The sequence below is a fragment of the Nyctereutes procyonoides genome, unplaced genomic scaffold (assembly GCF_905146905.1).
Source record: "Nyctereutes procyonoides isolate TBG_1078 unplaced genomic scaffold, NYPRO_anot_genome, whole genome shotgun sequence".
Taxonomy (NCBI): domain Eukaryota; kingdom Metazoa; phylum Chordata; class Mammalia; order Carnivora; family Canidae; genus Nyctereutes; species Nyctereutes procyonoides.
This window is the reverse complement of record NW_026575052.1, coordinates 74,198,062-74,215,128: the sequence shown is the minus strand read 5'-3', so window position 1 is coordinate 74,215,128 and position 17,067 is coordinate 74,198,062. Positions and strand designations below refer to the sequence as shown.

At 34.9% G+C, this 17,067-nt stretch overlaps 1 protein-coding gene across 1 annotated transcript in view; it reads left to right on the top strand.

The window, feature by feature from the left end:
• Positions 1–17,067, top strand: part of MALRD1 (MAM and LDL receptor class A domain containing 1) — a 761,302-nt gene that overhangs the window by 501,740 nt on the left and 242,495 nt on the right. The window contains 1 exon segment of the mRNA XM_055332672.1: positions 1,249–1,432. Within this exon segment, the coding sequence (XP_055188647.1) occupies positions 1,249–1,432 (184 nt within the window).

Sequence of the window (17,067 nt, the reverse complement as noted above, 5' to 3'; positions counted from 1 at the left end):
CCTCAGAAGAACAATGTGTCAGCCTTATTTATCAACATTAGTGCCCAAAAAGCAGAGATCTATGGAAATGTTACTCCTTTGGATCCCTTTTAAAATTATTTCTCCTTTTTCTTCAGCTTATATTTAAAAGTACCTATAAATTATGTATTTCACAGTTGCATGCCATAAATCTATTGGAACAGCTTGCTTGATTTTCTGGCTGCCATTCCCCTCAGTATTCCCCTCAATTCCACAAGTTTTATTACAAACTTCAGACACAAAGGTTTTATTCGTTGTTGTTGATGTTAATTTGTTATGAAAACAAAATAGTGGACCCTGAAATATTAAGTATTTGGGGCTAACCATAACCATTAACATATATGTACGTGTATAATATATATAGCAAGTATATATATTTATTTATAATGTTATATATAGCAAATATATGGTTTATTTATTCTCTTTCTTTGTAATGTGTCCACTATCATCATGATTTATTAAAACATCTAATTCTCAGGATGACCAGGGACCAGAAACGCAAAGAACAATGACAACCAAGCTTAAACCTTCAGAGGGGATACTTATATAAGTTTTTTTAGGAAGTTAATTTTTCCTTTACAACTGAAGAATGTGATACAGACACAGTTGTAGTTGATTCTCATATAGCAATCATATTATAATATAATTTTTAAATACCCAAATTAACAGAATAACAGAATTTTTGAAATCTTACTAATCTTAGAAAGCATCACTTTGCCACCATGGCTCACTTCACAATCCCTTTGTTGTATCCATCAGGAATAGAGAACTCTCCCACGTATTCCTCCTTCAATCCTTTTTTTCTCTTTCCCTATGGAAATTATACCCACTCTTTGATGGAAGATACAATCTAAATAATTACAGAATGTGAATAGAAGGTTGAGGGAGCATCCAGAGCCACAAACCAGGGCTTCTGTAAAATGTTAAGATCCCTTAAGATATCGAGAATTTTGCGTTCATGCGAAGGAGAGATAGAATGACCTGGATAGAGCCCTTTTTAAATAGTGGTGTCTCTGAAAACACCAAAACAGATTTATCAGTACTTCTTGTAAGAAGCACTGTAGTAAATTAACATGCCTTCTTTGCTTTGATGAGATCAGGTATAGCATTGATATTGTTGGAGTTCCACTGTTTGTTTTTTAATCAGTTTTCACTAATAAAATGCCTCTGTTCTAAATGATTGATTTTTTTTCTTTTGTGTTTACTCTAATACACACTTGTTACCTTCAGACAGAAAAAGGACTTTCAAGAGTATGGCAAGAGAGTGAGCAGAACTCCAGTGGTCATTGGCAAAAGGCTGTCATCCTGCTAGGAAAGCTAAGGAATTTTGAAGTCATATTCCAAGGTATCAGAACAAGAGATCTAGGAGGAGGAGCTGCAATTGATCACATTGAATTTAAAAACTGCATGACTGGTAAGTTTCTGGAAATCTCTTCTACTTGGAACAGTTTTCATACTCTAGCCATTTTATCTTTACTTCTCATTTACAAAATGTTCTGCTGTTACATATTTGGTACCTCCATAAAAATAAGTTGGAAGCCATCATTCCGTAATTGTTGAACTTACATGTTAAGAGAGAATAGCTTCTCCCTCCCACAAGTGCACAAACATTTAATTCCTTCCTTTGTTCCAGACGATCCCTTTTCTAACATGTAGAAGTGTTCTTCTTTGCACTTTTTTCCTTTGCACTATTTTTCAACATGAATTAAGTGTATGCCTAATATTTACATAAGTTTATCTAAAGTAACTTAAAGTGAGCCAGTAAATAAAAAATGTTTGAAAGCTGTCACTTAGTGGATATATGAGAAATAAATTCAACCAGGTGTAATTCAAGCAGAACTTGAGTTGAGAGCAAGACTTTGGGTATTTATGCTACTACAGCAAGTGAACAGCAACTTGAAAAGTTTTGCTATCATTTATCTCACTTCCAAAAGTGTGAAGTTTAACTCTACTTAGATTCTCTTTACAAAACTACCAAGAAAATGTCAAAAATAATTATAAATATCCTTGTACAGTTTCACAACTGGCAAAGTTCTTTTGGAGGCACTATTCCATTTGATTTTCCAAAATAGTGCCATGTGACATACACTGCCAATGAATTCTACACAGATTCACTCAGAGCAAGATCCTGAAATAGGAAGCTAAAGTTAAGTGCTGTTTAATTTTATTATTGCTCTTACACTAAAGTATCATTTCACTGAGGCATTTCAAAATGCCAAAAGTTTGGTATTTGGTGATGTTACGGCATCGGCTCTTTTATGAGTAAGGCTACTTCAAAGATCCCAGGTGATCTAGGGAGCACAGAGCTCTAAGTATCCATGTCAGGAGAGGGATGGTATTTGGGCTTGGAGATGTTTGGGAGAGAGTACTGGATAACAGAAAATGAGGTTATAAACATATAATCATGAAAATTTATCTTAGAAGATATGTGCTTATTCTAGAAGAATGTGCTCCTTTGGTTCTTTGCTAGTCATCTTCCTAGTAATAAGCTAAACTTCTGTTATAGTTAGTTCAATCTATAAATGATTCTGACAACTTTAAAAATATCTTCAAAACTTTTTTCTAAGATTTTAGAAAGAAAGAAGCTTTTATTAAACAAGAGAGATTCCTTTCCTCCTAAGGGAGGCAGAATGATTATTAGACGGGTTGATTCAGGACAGAAGAAATCCGAGAGTTATTATTCCAACTTTGCCAGTTTCGTAGAGAAGTTTGCACTGTTTTTTTCCCTCTATTCCTGTAAAGTCCTGTGAGAATTTACATGATTCTAGTTAATTTTTCTCAGCTCAATCCAATGCTCCGCTTACTGAGAAATACTTTAATGTCTTATGTTTAGTGATAAACTACATTTGGGGGCTATAGTTCTTTCTGTGTCCTCAAAATAAAGAGGCCAATTGTATTAAATACGGACAGTTGTGTAACAAATATGTTTTAGGACAAAGTAACTATTGCTTTATTATTATTATTATTTAAATATTTTATTTATTTATTCATGAGAGACAGAGAGAGAGAGGCAGAGACACAGGCAGAGGGAGAAGCAGGCTCCATGCAGGGAGCCCAATGTGGGACCCGATCCCGAGTCTCTAGTATCACATCCTGGGCCGAACACGACGCTAAACTGCTGAGCCACCCAGGCTGCCCAACCATTGCTTTATTAAAAAGCAGTTAAAGCCCAATCTGCTATAAATAATAAGGGTTTTAAAATTATGTTTTTGTTAGGATAGAAAGAGGAAAAAAAACATTATGAGAAAGTGTGAAAGAATATCTATGGAACTAAAAGAAAATGATTATTTTGTCTCCTTAGTTTTGTACTATATGCTAATAAAATATTAGTATTACTCAGAATATGTTACCTTAAGCTCCTTGGCACTATCACCAATTTGGAAGTAAATGGCATTTAATTAAACACCTAAAAATCAGAGAGGCACTACAGAACAGTGGTCAAGAACAAGGAGTCTTGGGGCATCTGGGTGGCTCAGTAGGTTAAGTGTCTGACTCTTAATTTCAGCTCAGGTCATGATTTCAGGGTGGTGAGATCAAGCTCCCCATCCAGCAGGGAATCTGCTTCCCTCCCTTTTCCCCTCCCCCTACTTATGCTCTCTCTAAAATAAATAAAATAAATCTTAAAAAAAGAACAACAAACAGGGATCCCTGGGTGGCGCAGCGGTTTGGCGCCTGCCTTTGGCCCAGGGCGCGATCCTGGAGACCCGGGATCGAATCCCACGTCGGGCTCCCGGTGCATGGAGCCTGCTTCTCCCTCTGCCTGTGTCTCTGCAACCCTCTCTCTCTCTCTGTATGACTGTTGTAAATAAATAAATAAATAAAAATTTTAAAAAAAAATAAAAAAAAAAAAAAAAAAAAAAGAACAACAAACCAACAAGGAGTCTTGGGGGGCACCTGGATGGCTCCATTGGTTAGGCATCCAACTCTTGATTTCAGCTCAGGTGATGGTCTCAGCTCAGACTATGATCTCAGGCTTATGAGACTGGGCTCCATGCTCAGCAGGAGTCTGCTTGGGATTCTCTCTCTTCCCTGTCCTTCTGCCCCTGCCCCCCTCCCTCCTTCACTTGCCCACTCTCTGTACTAGGTAACCAACATTGGCATAAAGTCTATCATGGAATTATTGCTGTTTTCTATTTGAGGTGAAGAACTTAAAACATTACTTCCTATTTATTTCTCTGTCACATACTGCTGATAACAGAAGACCATATATTATATGAAACAATTTATATGAAATATACACAACAGCAGATATATATATATATATATATATATATATATATATATATATAGAGAGAGAGAGAGAGAGAGAGAGAAAGTATATTAGTGGTTGCTTAGGACTGAAGGGAAAAGGGGTGGGAGTGACTACTAATGACTATTGGCATTTCTGCATTGGATGATGAAAATAGTCTACATTTTTTATGGCAGTTGTTGCACAACTATGTAAATACACTAAAGCCATAAAATTATAAACTTAATATAGGTGACCTTAATGGTATATAAATTCTAAATGCTAATTCAATATACTTTTAAACAAAGTATATAAAAGCAAGAGAATTATGGAAACATGATAGTGGTGATGGTGGTGATGGCGGAGTAGTAGTTGCTGGATTTTCCCAAGGTCTCACATCAAGACAGTCAGAACACCTAGTTTGCAAAGTCAGTAAGTCACAGAAAACATAGATAGCAAAATGAAGTGAAAACGCATCACTACAAAAGCCAGTATACAAGCAATTAGGGACCACCAACAACCACAAGACCTTTGTGTTATTTATGTCTATAAAGGAGAAGACATGAGAATCATGAAAGAGCCAATAGATATTCCCTGGAATATGCAGTCAGGTGATTTGATAATGGCAGCTAAAACTGGAGGGGTTTCACTCACTTATGGAATGAGTGGGTGCAGGGCTCTGTGGTAAGTTCTGTGGGGTTGAGGCAGTTGACACTGAACTCTCAAACTGGGTACAACATAATCCCCTTCCATTTCAGCAATTCATTTTCAAACACCCCACAAAACAAAGCATTAACAGACACAGCACTGGGAGTGGTATCAAAATTGAGTAGGCTGGGAACAGATGAAAGGAAGAGAAGACCCACATCAAAGTAGGGGATGGGGCAGAGCCAGAAAATCTCAAAAAGCAAGGTATTATATGTTTTTATAGATTTTATAGATTCATAACCTTTTTCAGAGGTTTAACACTAATCCTCTAACTTTGGCTATGTCATTATAGAGCTTCGGTTTTCACATTTGCACAATGGCAGGATCATAATGGATTCTCTGAGATATTCCTAGAACTATCTGACAACTCTGGAATCTAGGCATATTTTTAAAAAGTTCAGAATAACCGAGAACAAAGTTTAAAATTGATGAAATTGGAAGAAGGTAGAGGATATATATAAATTATATGTGTTTATATTTGTATTTGGTGGTTATCTACATTACCTGCAAGTAAGAAAGCTATTTGAGCTTTGTGATTACTTTTAACTTTCCTTTCAAAGACTTACAACTCAATTTATTAGGTAATATTTAGTACATGACCAACATAAAGCTATATGTATTATTTTTTTATTTCTTTGCATTCTGAATACATCATAGTACTATCTTCAATTTACTATCAAATCTATTATATTTTTCTAAAAAAGAAAAATAAAGCAAAAGCTTAGGCATATGAAAAAAAAAAAAAAAGCTTAGGCATATGGTCTGTCCAGGGACACACTAAGAAGCTTATCTCCTTTCTGGATAAAGTTAACAAAGAGGCAAGTAACTTATTCATGAAAAAGTAAGCGACAGATTATGAACTTGATATCTCCTCTTTTTAAAATTCAAGTTGATTTAAAATGATTTTTTTTAAATAAAAATCTTGTAAAGTGCAACTACCAACCTATAGAAGAGAGAAGTGGGACTGAAATTTATGTAGACAGGAAAGTAATATTCCATCATTGTAATTATTAAAATGTCATTTCTAAATTTAAGTGGTTACTCATTTTTCAAAGAGAGTATTGTTTGTTAAGTACAATCCTTCAGCTGATACTTGTTGAGTTTACTATGAATACTAAGTAGCATTTATGTTAGTTGTTGGGAGCCCAGTTCTACAAAGCCATTAGGTTAGGTGCAAATCCCAGTTACCCTCTTGCTTTCTGCTCTGTGGTTTTAGGCAGGCCACATGATTTTCCCTTGTCTCATTTTCTCAGCTACAAAACAATAACAGTGCTTCCATCTGAGAGAGCTCTTAGAAGGACTAAATCATTTCCTTTTATGCAAAGTGCTTTGAAGAATGCATGAGATAAACACTGAATATATGTTAGCTAAATGTATAAAGGAACAACCAGTTCAAAAGACTTGATAGTGTTTTAGGCACAACACTTTTTATGTCATCATCATTTAAGATCTGGTTCTGTTCTGTTCACGTGTTCAGCAAACATTTATCGATTGCCTGAGCTGCAGAAAGCTCTGTGCAATGTACTGTACACTTCTGCTCAGAACAGGGCTGAGATGCACGTGTTATAGTGTTTGGCTTTACTGATTTTACATTTCCCCTTTTCAGTGCTCCTTCCTGGACTCCCGGCACCTCCTCCCTTTCCCCACATGCCCCTGTGCCTTATATTTCTTCGACTGCTCTGTGAACTGTTTCCAAGAAACTCATAAGTTGGGTTCCTTAGCCTGGTACCTTAGGGCGGGGCCAATCACAGTATAAGATGTTGCCTTTACCACAAAAAACATCTAAAAGATTCAATTGAATGATGACCAGATTTTCATTCAGGGAAAATGAAGGAATATCTTAGGGAATAGAAAATGCTTCTAGAAGTCAATAAAATCTAAGTAGACAGTAGCACAGTAGTGACTCTGCCTTTCTCTAAATACATACCGAACAAAACACATCATGCTCCCCAAATAATCCTAAATGTGAAAGGAAGGAAATAGTTTGGGGATAAACTAAGAGAAGCCAGTGTCATTATAATTTTAGATGTCTGGTGCATTGTCTTCACACATAACCTGAATAGCTTTCTCTTTTATTATAAGCACTTTCACATCTTTCATTTTTTTCCCCTCAAAAACTGTATGTACGACTCCTAAGTGTCCTTTAAACAGTAATTGATCTGGAGTGAAAAATAGTGGCTTGATGATAATGATTTCAGTGCAGCATTACTCTGGATTCAAATGGAACTTGGGAGATCACAAAACAATGATTGCTCTATATAAAGTTCACGAATACATAAATCTATAAACAGAAGCCTATAGAGTTTGCCTTCAAAACTTAATGTTCTTCACTTAGTTTAGATGAAGAGCTGTGTTTCCACTCAACATATGAGTGCCCCAAGTGTTGCTTTTAGATCTCATGTTTTCTTTCAAAGCATATGTTATGAGAAAAGAGAAGAAAAAAGAAAAGGAGGATGGAAGTGTGTAAAAAAAAAAAATATATATATATATATATATATATAATAACTGAACATTGTATCCTAGTGAAATAATTAAGTCACTTGTTTTTAATAACTAATGACTAAATGATTTGTAGCTCTGTATAACATAAGGATGTATAAATAAAGACTGAATGGATATATGGATGGTGGATGGATGGTTGGATGGATGGACAGTTAGATTAATAGAAACCATTTACTCATATCTTGGTATATGTGTGCAAATTCAGAGCAAGTTTCTGCCTTCACCTGATTTACATTTGATAAAGTAACATGTAATATTGTGTCATGGGTAATAGATGCTGTGAATGATAGAGGGAGAAAGCAGTGGAGAATTATTACCTTGATTAGAGTGGTAAGAAACTGTTAGAAGATTACAGTTGAGTAGAATCTTAAATGAAATAAGAGATGACCATGCAAACATCTCAATGAAGAGTTCCTCAGACCTCGGGACCAGCCAGGCAGATTTATCAGGAGGAAAGCATGTTGATGAAGCCAAAGAAAGAAGGGTAGGAGGATAGTGATGGGTTTCATTATTCAGAACTTCGTCATCAGAAATGCCTGCTCTGTACTGAAGATTTCATCACAGCACGGGTTTAAACAAGCTGACTGACGTCTGCATAGGATTAAATTCTGTCGCTGCCACTTACTTGCCATGTGACCTTGAATAAATGCTTATCAACTCTGTTGCCTCCATTTGCCTCCAAATCAGACCTACTTCATAGGTAATTGTAAGGATTTAACAAATTAACATATGCCGAGAGATTTGAACAAAAACGCTTTATGTTAACTATTCAATAAATGCTAAACTTACAATTATCATCACAATCATCACCATCATATTTAACTTAATCCTCAGTAAATCTCCAGAAAATTGTGGTACCCAGACATTGCAATAACTAATACCAGCCAGGTCAGTTCCCTTACTGATGCTTAACAGCAAAGAACCTTAGCCATAGTTAGTCATAAAAATGTGGAATAGTACTAAAATTCTGATAAATACCTCGGGAGTAAAAGCGAACACACAGCACCTGCCATATATAGTGTGTCAGTAATTTCAACTGTTCTTTTTTTAAGTTTTTATTTAAATTCTAGTTAGTTACCATATATTATAATATTGGTCTCGGGTAGAATTCACTAATTCATCACTTACACATGTTGTGTTCTTCACAACAGGTGCCCTTCCTTAATGCCCATCACCCATCTAGCCCATGGCCCACCCTCCTCCCCTCCACCAACCCTCAACTTATTCTCTATAGTTAGAGTCTCATATAGTTTCCTTCCTTCTTTTTTCTTTTCCCCTTCCCCTATATTCATCTGTTTCGTTATATTTCACACGAGTGAAATCATTTGGTATTTTTGGCTAGGTAAAATACTCAGTGGTCCTCAAGTGGAAAAAAATAGCCTTATTTGAAGTAACTACTTTAGATACCTGGAAATATCTTTTATTAAAAAACAAAAAGTGTGAAGGTCATGTTTTAAGATTTTTGTTATGATTAAATTATACCCTGATTAGATCTCCTTTCTAACTTAAATATCTGTATTACTAACATGTCCATATATAAATGCATGTTTTATTAAATATATACCATATAGTGATGCAAATATTAATATTTTGACTTTTCAGTGAAAGAAAAGTAGCTAATTTTTATTGATTCAAAAATGTTGAATCTTCGTCAATGCAGAAGTAGTTATATCAATCCACTGACTTATAAACAAATACTACACATTTTTAAACCTATAATTGTTTGTGGTAGAGATTATTAACTATTTGCAAAGTATCCATTTTCTTTCCATGTGTCCCAGACCCTTTGGGTAGGTGAATCAATGTGACCAGTATGCTCTGAGCAAGTAACATGTCACTTCCAGGTTGAGGCATTTACACGCTGGAGACCCTCCATGTCTCCCTTCTGATACTGTCATAGAAGAGGCCTTATTTTCCAGATGTCGTGTCTACATTTTCCTGGTCTTCTGAATTGGTAGAGAAAAGTTCCTCTACCAATTTGTTCTAAATATGTATAGTAAGTGACCCTTGAGAAATGGTGTTTTTGAGATTTTGGTTTATTTACTATGTGTCATATAATCTAGTTGGTCATATCTAACAACTCCATGCAATTTCTTATATTACAGGGAGTATTTTGACAGAGCTATTATAGAATTGTACTATACATCAGTAGGGTTGTATTCGAGATTGGGTTGTCCAGCATTGTGACCCTCACATCAGATAAATTTGCTTTCTTTGAGGTTACCGCATGAGGATTGTGGTTGCTTAGTTAATGAACAAAAAAGAAATTACAACCAAGCTATCAATCCTTTGCAGGTTTTTTCAAACTGAAGATGTAAAAGAGAAAGATACCTACCTACTTTTCAGATTCTAATATTCTAAATATGTTAAGAAAGAGCTTTCAGCAAACTTGCCTCTAGCCTTGTGGGGAAAGTAAGACAGGAGGAAAAAGTTGACACTACACAAAATTCAGAACCAAGAGGTGAAGAGTCCTTGTGCCATCAACCCTGGCAATAAGTGAAATCAGAGCTCCGGCTATAGTCTTCGCTTTGCTTTATTGCTTGAATTGATCTGAGACAGGCCTCAGGAGAGAAGCCTCATTGTCACAGTCAACCAACAACATCGTTCTTCAATAAGCCTTAGAGCCAAGTTACTTGCTTCTTGTAAAATCAGGGCATCGATTCTTGTTCTTGGCACCATGCCCACATTTTTAAAATCAGGACTATGCATTTAAGTTTATTATATCTTTAATCAGCTATTTTAAATTAAAAAATCAAAGCCATGGATAGATCTAATTTCTTAGCAGTATATTGAAATCATTTGTTACATACCTAGAAAATATTAGATACTACTTTGTCTATCAAAATAGTTGATAAGATTAGTGTTCCAGTGTCAAAAAGGTCCACATTTGAAGCTGTAATTATAATCTTATTACAATGACAAAGTAAATATTATAATTGATGTGATTATACTTGATTGTAATCTAAGAACAATGATATAATTCATTCATAATATTAAGGAAAAATAATTAAGCATACACTTCAGTAAGGTTTAAATAGCCTTTGAAATACCCCTAAGTTCAAATGAAGGGTACTGTAGATCTGAAAACTAACATTATCCTTGGTTCATATAGTTTCTAATTAGAATTTTTTTTTTAATTACAGTTAACATTTCCACACTTAATACCTTAGTCAGTAAGATCATTTCATAGAGTATTTGTGACAATATGGTACTCAGTTTTTATTGAATTATGTTTTAATAATTATTTTCTGTTCAAGATTAATATTCATATCAACAGGACTTCCATTTTACATTAATGATTTTTTTTAATTTCCATTACACAGTTGAAAGATATATTCTTCAGTCCTGAAACATTAATACAAATATATGTAATATATACAAGCTATAGGTGAGTTTTAAATAAATAGATGTGGAGCTCAAGAAATTTATATCAGTTGAAGCAAACATAAAGAACTTGGTTTTAGTAAAATTTACATGCATATATACATGTACAAATATTAAGCCAAGAATAGGAACAAATTTTCTTGTCTTATATTTGATATAACACACATATACTTATACACAGAGGCATATATGAGTTTCTGAAAAATCTCATATTTTGAATAGTAACACAAAGAAAGGGCTTGTGGGAAAATAGGATTAGGGAAAGCTATTGGAAGCATAAGTAACTAAGTTAAATACTAATATAAACAGTAACAACCATAATAGATACTAGCACAGTACAAAATATTTTAAAGTCCAAATAGAGGAACTTTTCAGTAAATGTATTACTTTACCTAAAAAAAAAAAAAAAAAGTGAGTTGGGAAGCAAGAAACCTTGGTGGAAGTTTGATTTAAAAATGTTTAAGGCTAGGGATGCCTGGGTGGCTCAGCAGTTGTTTGCCTTTGGCTCAGTGCATGCTCCCGGGGTCCTGGAATCGAGTCTTGCATCAGGCTCCCCACAGGAAGCCTGCCTCTCCCCCTGCCTGCCTGTGTCTCTGCCTCTCTCTCTCTCTGTGTCCCTCTTGAATAAATAAATAAATCTTTTAAAAAAATGTTTAAAGCTTTTTAAGTAACAGCCTTACTTAAGTACTTAAGTAATTTAAGTAACTTAAGTAACTTAAGTATGGAGACAAGGGGAAAGTGCCCAAAGGCTGAAAAAGCTATACAATAAATAAGCACTTGCATAACAGCATGTGGAGAAACAGGTAAAGCACATCCCAAACAGCCCTGCATTCTTTCTTGGCTCTCTGGCTCAGCTGTGTTTGTTGTCTTCCTTGGTGACACAAGACATTACTAAGGTGAAGAAAATCATATGGGAATCAGCACTACCTCTGTGTTGTATTAGGCCTAATCCCCCCACTGGTTAGTTGCATACAGTCTTCATTGTTCTCCAGAAACATGCATTGCCTGTGCATCAAGACAGTAGAAGGAAACTGGTATATACTGGACGTTTGTGGGTGCCAAGGTCAAACTAGATGCAGCACATACATGATTTCTTTTAAAGAGGGAAGAAAGATATTTAATACAGAATGGCTTCTTGAAGGATTTGACCAAAATAAGTCACACAAATTGTCTGGAAAGTTGCCTCAGCAGATCTGGGAAATACAGAGTTTTAAATTGTTGACTCAAAGGTCAGGAAGGAGCTCAGCAAAAGAAACCAAGTGTGGTTTGGATTTCTTCCCACTAGTTTACTTTTTGGTCTTTTGGTCTTTATGCATTCTCATGATAATTTCTGGGAATTCTCTAGGTTAATTAGGTCTAGTTTAATTGCCAATAGCATTAAACACAAAGAGAGTTTATGTAAGGATAGGAGGAATCTCAGGAAACTCAAGATCAGCAACACAGTCCAGCTTCAGGAAGATTCTAAAACCAAGATTGAAGAGGGAACTTGAGCCATGCTTTTTTCTGTTCCTTTTGTCTCTTAACTGCATCTCTGCACGTGTTTTACTCCCTTACCCCGTAGAACCAGCTTTCTCTGCTTCACTATTCATAGATAGAAAACATGACTACACCTCATGGTTTAAGGGCCCTAATACATTGCTGCAGTAACTCATTAGTTATATTTCTAAATTCCCTAGTAGGGGATTCTGATCAACTGATCTTGGGTCAAATGATGCTCATCAGAACTGTAGTTCAATGGCAGGGACATTGTCCTTATACACATAAGCCTACTGGGACCCAAGCTTTGTGACCATATGGATGAGAGGGAATCATCAGATGAAGGGAATAAGGTAAACAACTGCATTGTGGGTCCACTGATATGTATTCTTAGGATGTTACTCATTCAACAAATATTAATACACTACTTCCTATAATCAAGTGTTGAAATATAGTACACAAAGTAATTGACTGTTTCAGTAGATGACTAGTCTAATGGTGCAGGTAAAAATCAAAGAACTACCCTAGAATATGCAGTAGGAATGGAGAAAGAGGTGAAGGGTGTGTGAAAAATTGTGAGAGAGCTGATAGTTCAGGATGGCTGCTTTAGCTCTAGTCAGTATGTACCTTCAAGCTGGCAGGAAAAAAGAAGATGGAGAAAGAGGCAAAGAGCATGTACTAACTGTCCTTTAAAAGATTTCCTTAAAACCATTGCACATCAATTTCACTTACAACTAATTAGCCAACATTTTGTTCATGTTCAAAGCATAAAAAAAATCTAAGACATGGGTTTATTCAACTCTAAGGAAGAGGAGGGGGTGGATATTTGTTTAGAGAACTAGTAGCTTACCAGAGTTTCCTGCTGGGCAATTTTTAAGCCTAAGAGCATACAGAATTAGGACTTTAAAGGTATATTATCCTGGGTGGCTCATTTGTTTAAGCATCTATGACTCTAGATTTCACCACAGGTCATGATCTCAGGGTCCTGGGATTGAGCCCCATGATGGGCTCCAAACTCACAGGGAGTCTGCTTGAGGATTTCTCTCTCTCTCCTTCTGCCTCTCCATGTGCTCATGCTCACTCCAACTCTCTCTCTCTCAAATAAATAAATAAATCTAAAATAAAAAAAAATAAAAATATATTGCCAAACCTTTCTTTAGAGTACCCTGTTCTTTCTTCTATTTCTCCATATACTCTCTGCTGAGATTGCCAACTGCTTAGTTCTCAATCCTTGGGCATGTCTTCCTTCCTCTCCACTCCCCATCTCCATAATATCTTCTTAACTCTTTCTTTAATCTCCATCTCTTTCATCAAGATCACTTCCCTTTTCATATTTTCTGAGCAATGCATTTTTATAATTTAGTAGGTGAATTGATAGTGTTTATATATATATATGATTAGTACTGAAGTTAAATCTTTAATTAACCAGTGTGTGCGTTATAGGTCAATTACATTTCTTTTGAGAATTGCCCATTCATTTCCTTGCCAGAGATTTCTATTGGGCCGTTGCTTTCTTGCGTTGATTTGGACATGCTCTTTCTTCACTAACTATAGAAACCATATTTTTAAAGACATATTCTAAATATATTTTTCTTGCTTTTCATTGTTTTTTCATATTTGTAGTACTTTCACTGAGAACATTTCATTCACCTAATTCTGTTCAATTTTATTTAATGAAGGTTTTACTATATAGGTTTGCTTTTGTCATTAAGTTTAAGAAACTCTCAGATTAAAAATGTTCATGTTTTTCTGTTTTTCATCTTTAATTTTAGTGCTTACGTTTAAAGGTCCTTGCACCACACTTCTCCATCACCATAGAGATTTTGTCTAACTTTAATTACACTCTTATTTTTTGTTCTTTTTTCCCAAGTACCCTACCAAAAACAATTCACCATAACATTGTTGTTGTTTTCCTTAAAACATGCTGGTCCATTTTACTTTCCTAGTATTGTGATCTACTATTTTATTTTTTAATTTGTTGTGCTTTGCACTGAGGGAACACCCTGGTTTCATTTTAGTTGTTTATTTCTTAGTAGTTAATTAGAATTCTCTTAATTGTCTTACTCTGGTGGAAACTAAAATGTGGAATTAGGTGATTATCAAGGACTCATAGGAATTCATTTGGCAGAGTGATGCTTTCATTTTCTTAATTGCTTTAAATATAAGTCTAGTCCAACATATTAAAGGTTCTTTTAATATATACTAAAGCTAAATGTGTTGAACTATTAAAAAAAAGAAAACCAAAAAGAAATGAGAATATTTAGAAGTTCATCATTTTATTATTCACTAATTGATCTATTACTGTTAATATATCTTGAGATCATCTTTAGCAAGAACTATTTTATGCCTAGATATATTTTTATGAGTTGAGTCATTGATTGAATGTTATCTCAGGATATGTTAAAAATTGTAAGCACATTGAAATGAAGTTAAGGGGGCATTGGATGCTCTTTCCCAGGAAGCTATGGGATATCTTCAAGAAACCATGAGAACATATGCATAGTGAGGCATGTGGGGTCTTTCTCCAAAGGGTCAATAACCTCAGTGATTAGTTGATCTGAAAAATTCAGAATCTCCAGTTTTCCAGGATCCCAGAAAGCCCATTTCCAGAAATTTAGCCAGCTCCCTCCCTCATTTCAACCTTTCTCCTTACTGGTTCTGATACTAATGTTAGTATAGTCTATGATGACAAATGTGTTATTCTGAGAAGGCAAGCATTTGTTTTCCTTATTTTTTTGTCTTTCTGTCTCTCCTTCCTCTTTCTTTTTCTTTCTTTTCTTTCTTTCTTTCCTTCTTCTTCTTTCTTTCTTTCTTTCTTTCTTTCTTTCTTTCTTTCTTTCTTTCTTTCTTCTTCTTTCTTTTCTTCTTTCCTTCTTTCTTCTTTCCTAAAACAATTTTACTTATTTTTTGCGAAATGCATCAGTGAATGTGGCAGTCAGCCCTGGCTGCACACTAAAATCTCCTGGGAAGCTTAAAATACTGTTTCTACCCAGGCCTTCTTCTAGACCATTTCAACTGTTATCTCTGGGTGTGGGGTTCAGGCATCCATAATTTTTCAAGCTTTAGGTAATTCTAACGTGTAGCTAGTACTATGAGCCCTTGTTATACATATAAAACAGTATCTTAAATTATATGTTCAGCTTAATGTCAGAATAAAATGATCCCCCAAGTTACTATACACAAATTAAGTGCATTAGCTATACTTTGGAAATTTCTTATGTGTGCTTTTTGACAGGAGGAAATCACTACCCTGCCTTTTATGATAATCATCCTCTGGAATTCATTTTTAGTTGTAGCACAGTTGATTGTACTAAATAATGTAATTTAACTTGGTCAGTTTTTTGCACTTTATATAAATAGTTACACTGTAAAATCATGTGCATTTTTGGTGACTTGCTCCTCTTTTAGCTATATATTTTTGAGATTCTTCACTATGCACAGAACTGTGACTCATTAATTTCATCAGTTTTATGTTGTTGCGGATGATTATTCCTTGGCTAAAAGAAATTTGATTCTATTTCTAATTTTTGCTTTAGAGACTTAAGTGCTAGGCAACCTCATCCATATAAGATTGTGATATTTGTTAAGACTGAAGTTTTGTCATAGCATTGTCTCTCAAGTGTTTGAACTGGATTACATGTCAAAATAGGTTGTAAATTAAAAACTGCTGTCTAATTAAAACTTATTTTTTGACCCAGATTCAGAATCTTAAGTCACTCCTCAGATTTTTGAAAGCAACAAATTAGAAACCACCTGACTTATAAAAGTACTTATTATAATACAGGTGGTAGAGTCATTCATTCTCTCACTTTCCGGGAACAATATTCACAAATGATTTACCCACTAAGACTTACAGAATCACTACTAAAAAACCTTTTGTGCTTCCATTTAGAAGCTCCTTGTTTAATTCAATATACTCATAAAGATGTGGAAATTTTTTAAAGATTTTATTTATTTATTTATTTATTCATGAGAGACACACAAAGAGAGACAGACACAAGCAAAGAGAGAAGCAGGCTCCCTCCAGGGAGCCCGATGTGGGACTCGATGCAGGACTCCAGGATCATAACCTGAGCCAAAGGCAGATGCTCAAACACTGAGCCACCCAGGCATTCCAAGATGTGGAAAATTTGAAACATGAATGATTTTAATGTAGCTTTGTCAATTATTTTTTGATAAAATAAGTTAATGTGATTTTAACTCATTCAGACATGATTCAGACATATTTATATCAAACTCTGGAGGTGTAGACTTAGCTCACTTACTGATTTGAAAATGTCTGCCATGTGTACTGTTTGGCAAAGACGGTTCTCATTGTCAAACAGGTTAAGTCAGACTTACTTTTTGTTATAATAAGCCTGTCTTTTAAAAAATTCATATAAATGTATAAAAACACATCCCCTATCCCACTTGTAAATGCAATACTTGCAGAATATGAATTTCTTCCACATTCCTCACGTATTTCTTTAAAATATATGCAAGTTTAATATCCTAGACAATACTGTTTGCCTTTTTAGTGCTAATATCCTACAGTCCATGCAAATCAAGGCAAGACAGTTTGGCATCCAACACTTGTTGATTAGTAATAGTGTTTCCAAATTTAAGTTGAAGATAAAGTTAGGCTTTGCCATTACACCAGCACCTAGCACAGTGCCTACCATTCTATGTTCATAAACATAAAGGACATAAAATTTACCATATTAGTCATGTTTAAATGTACAGTTTAATGACATTAAGATATTTACATTGTT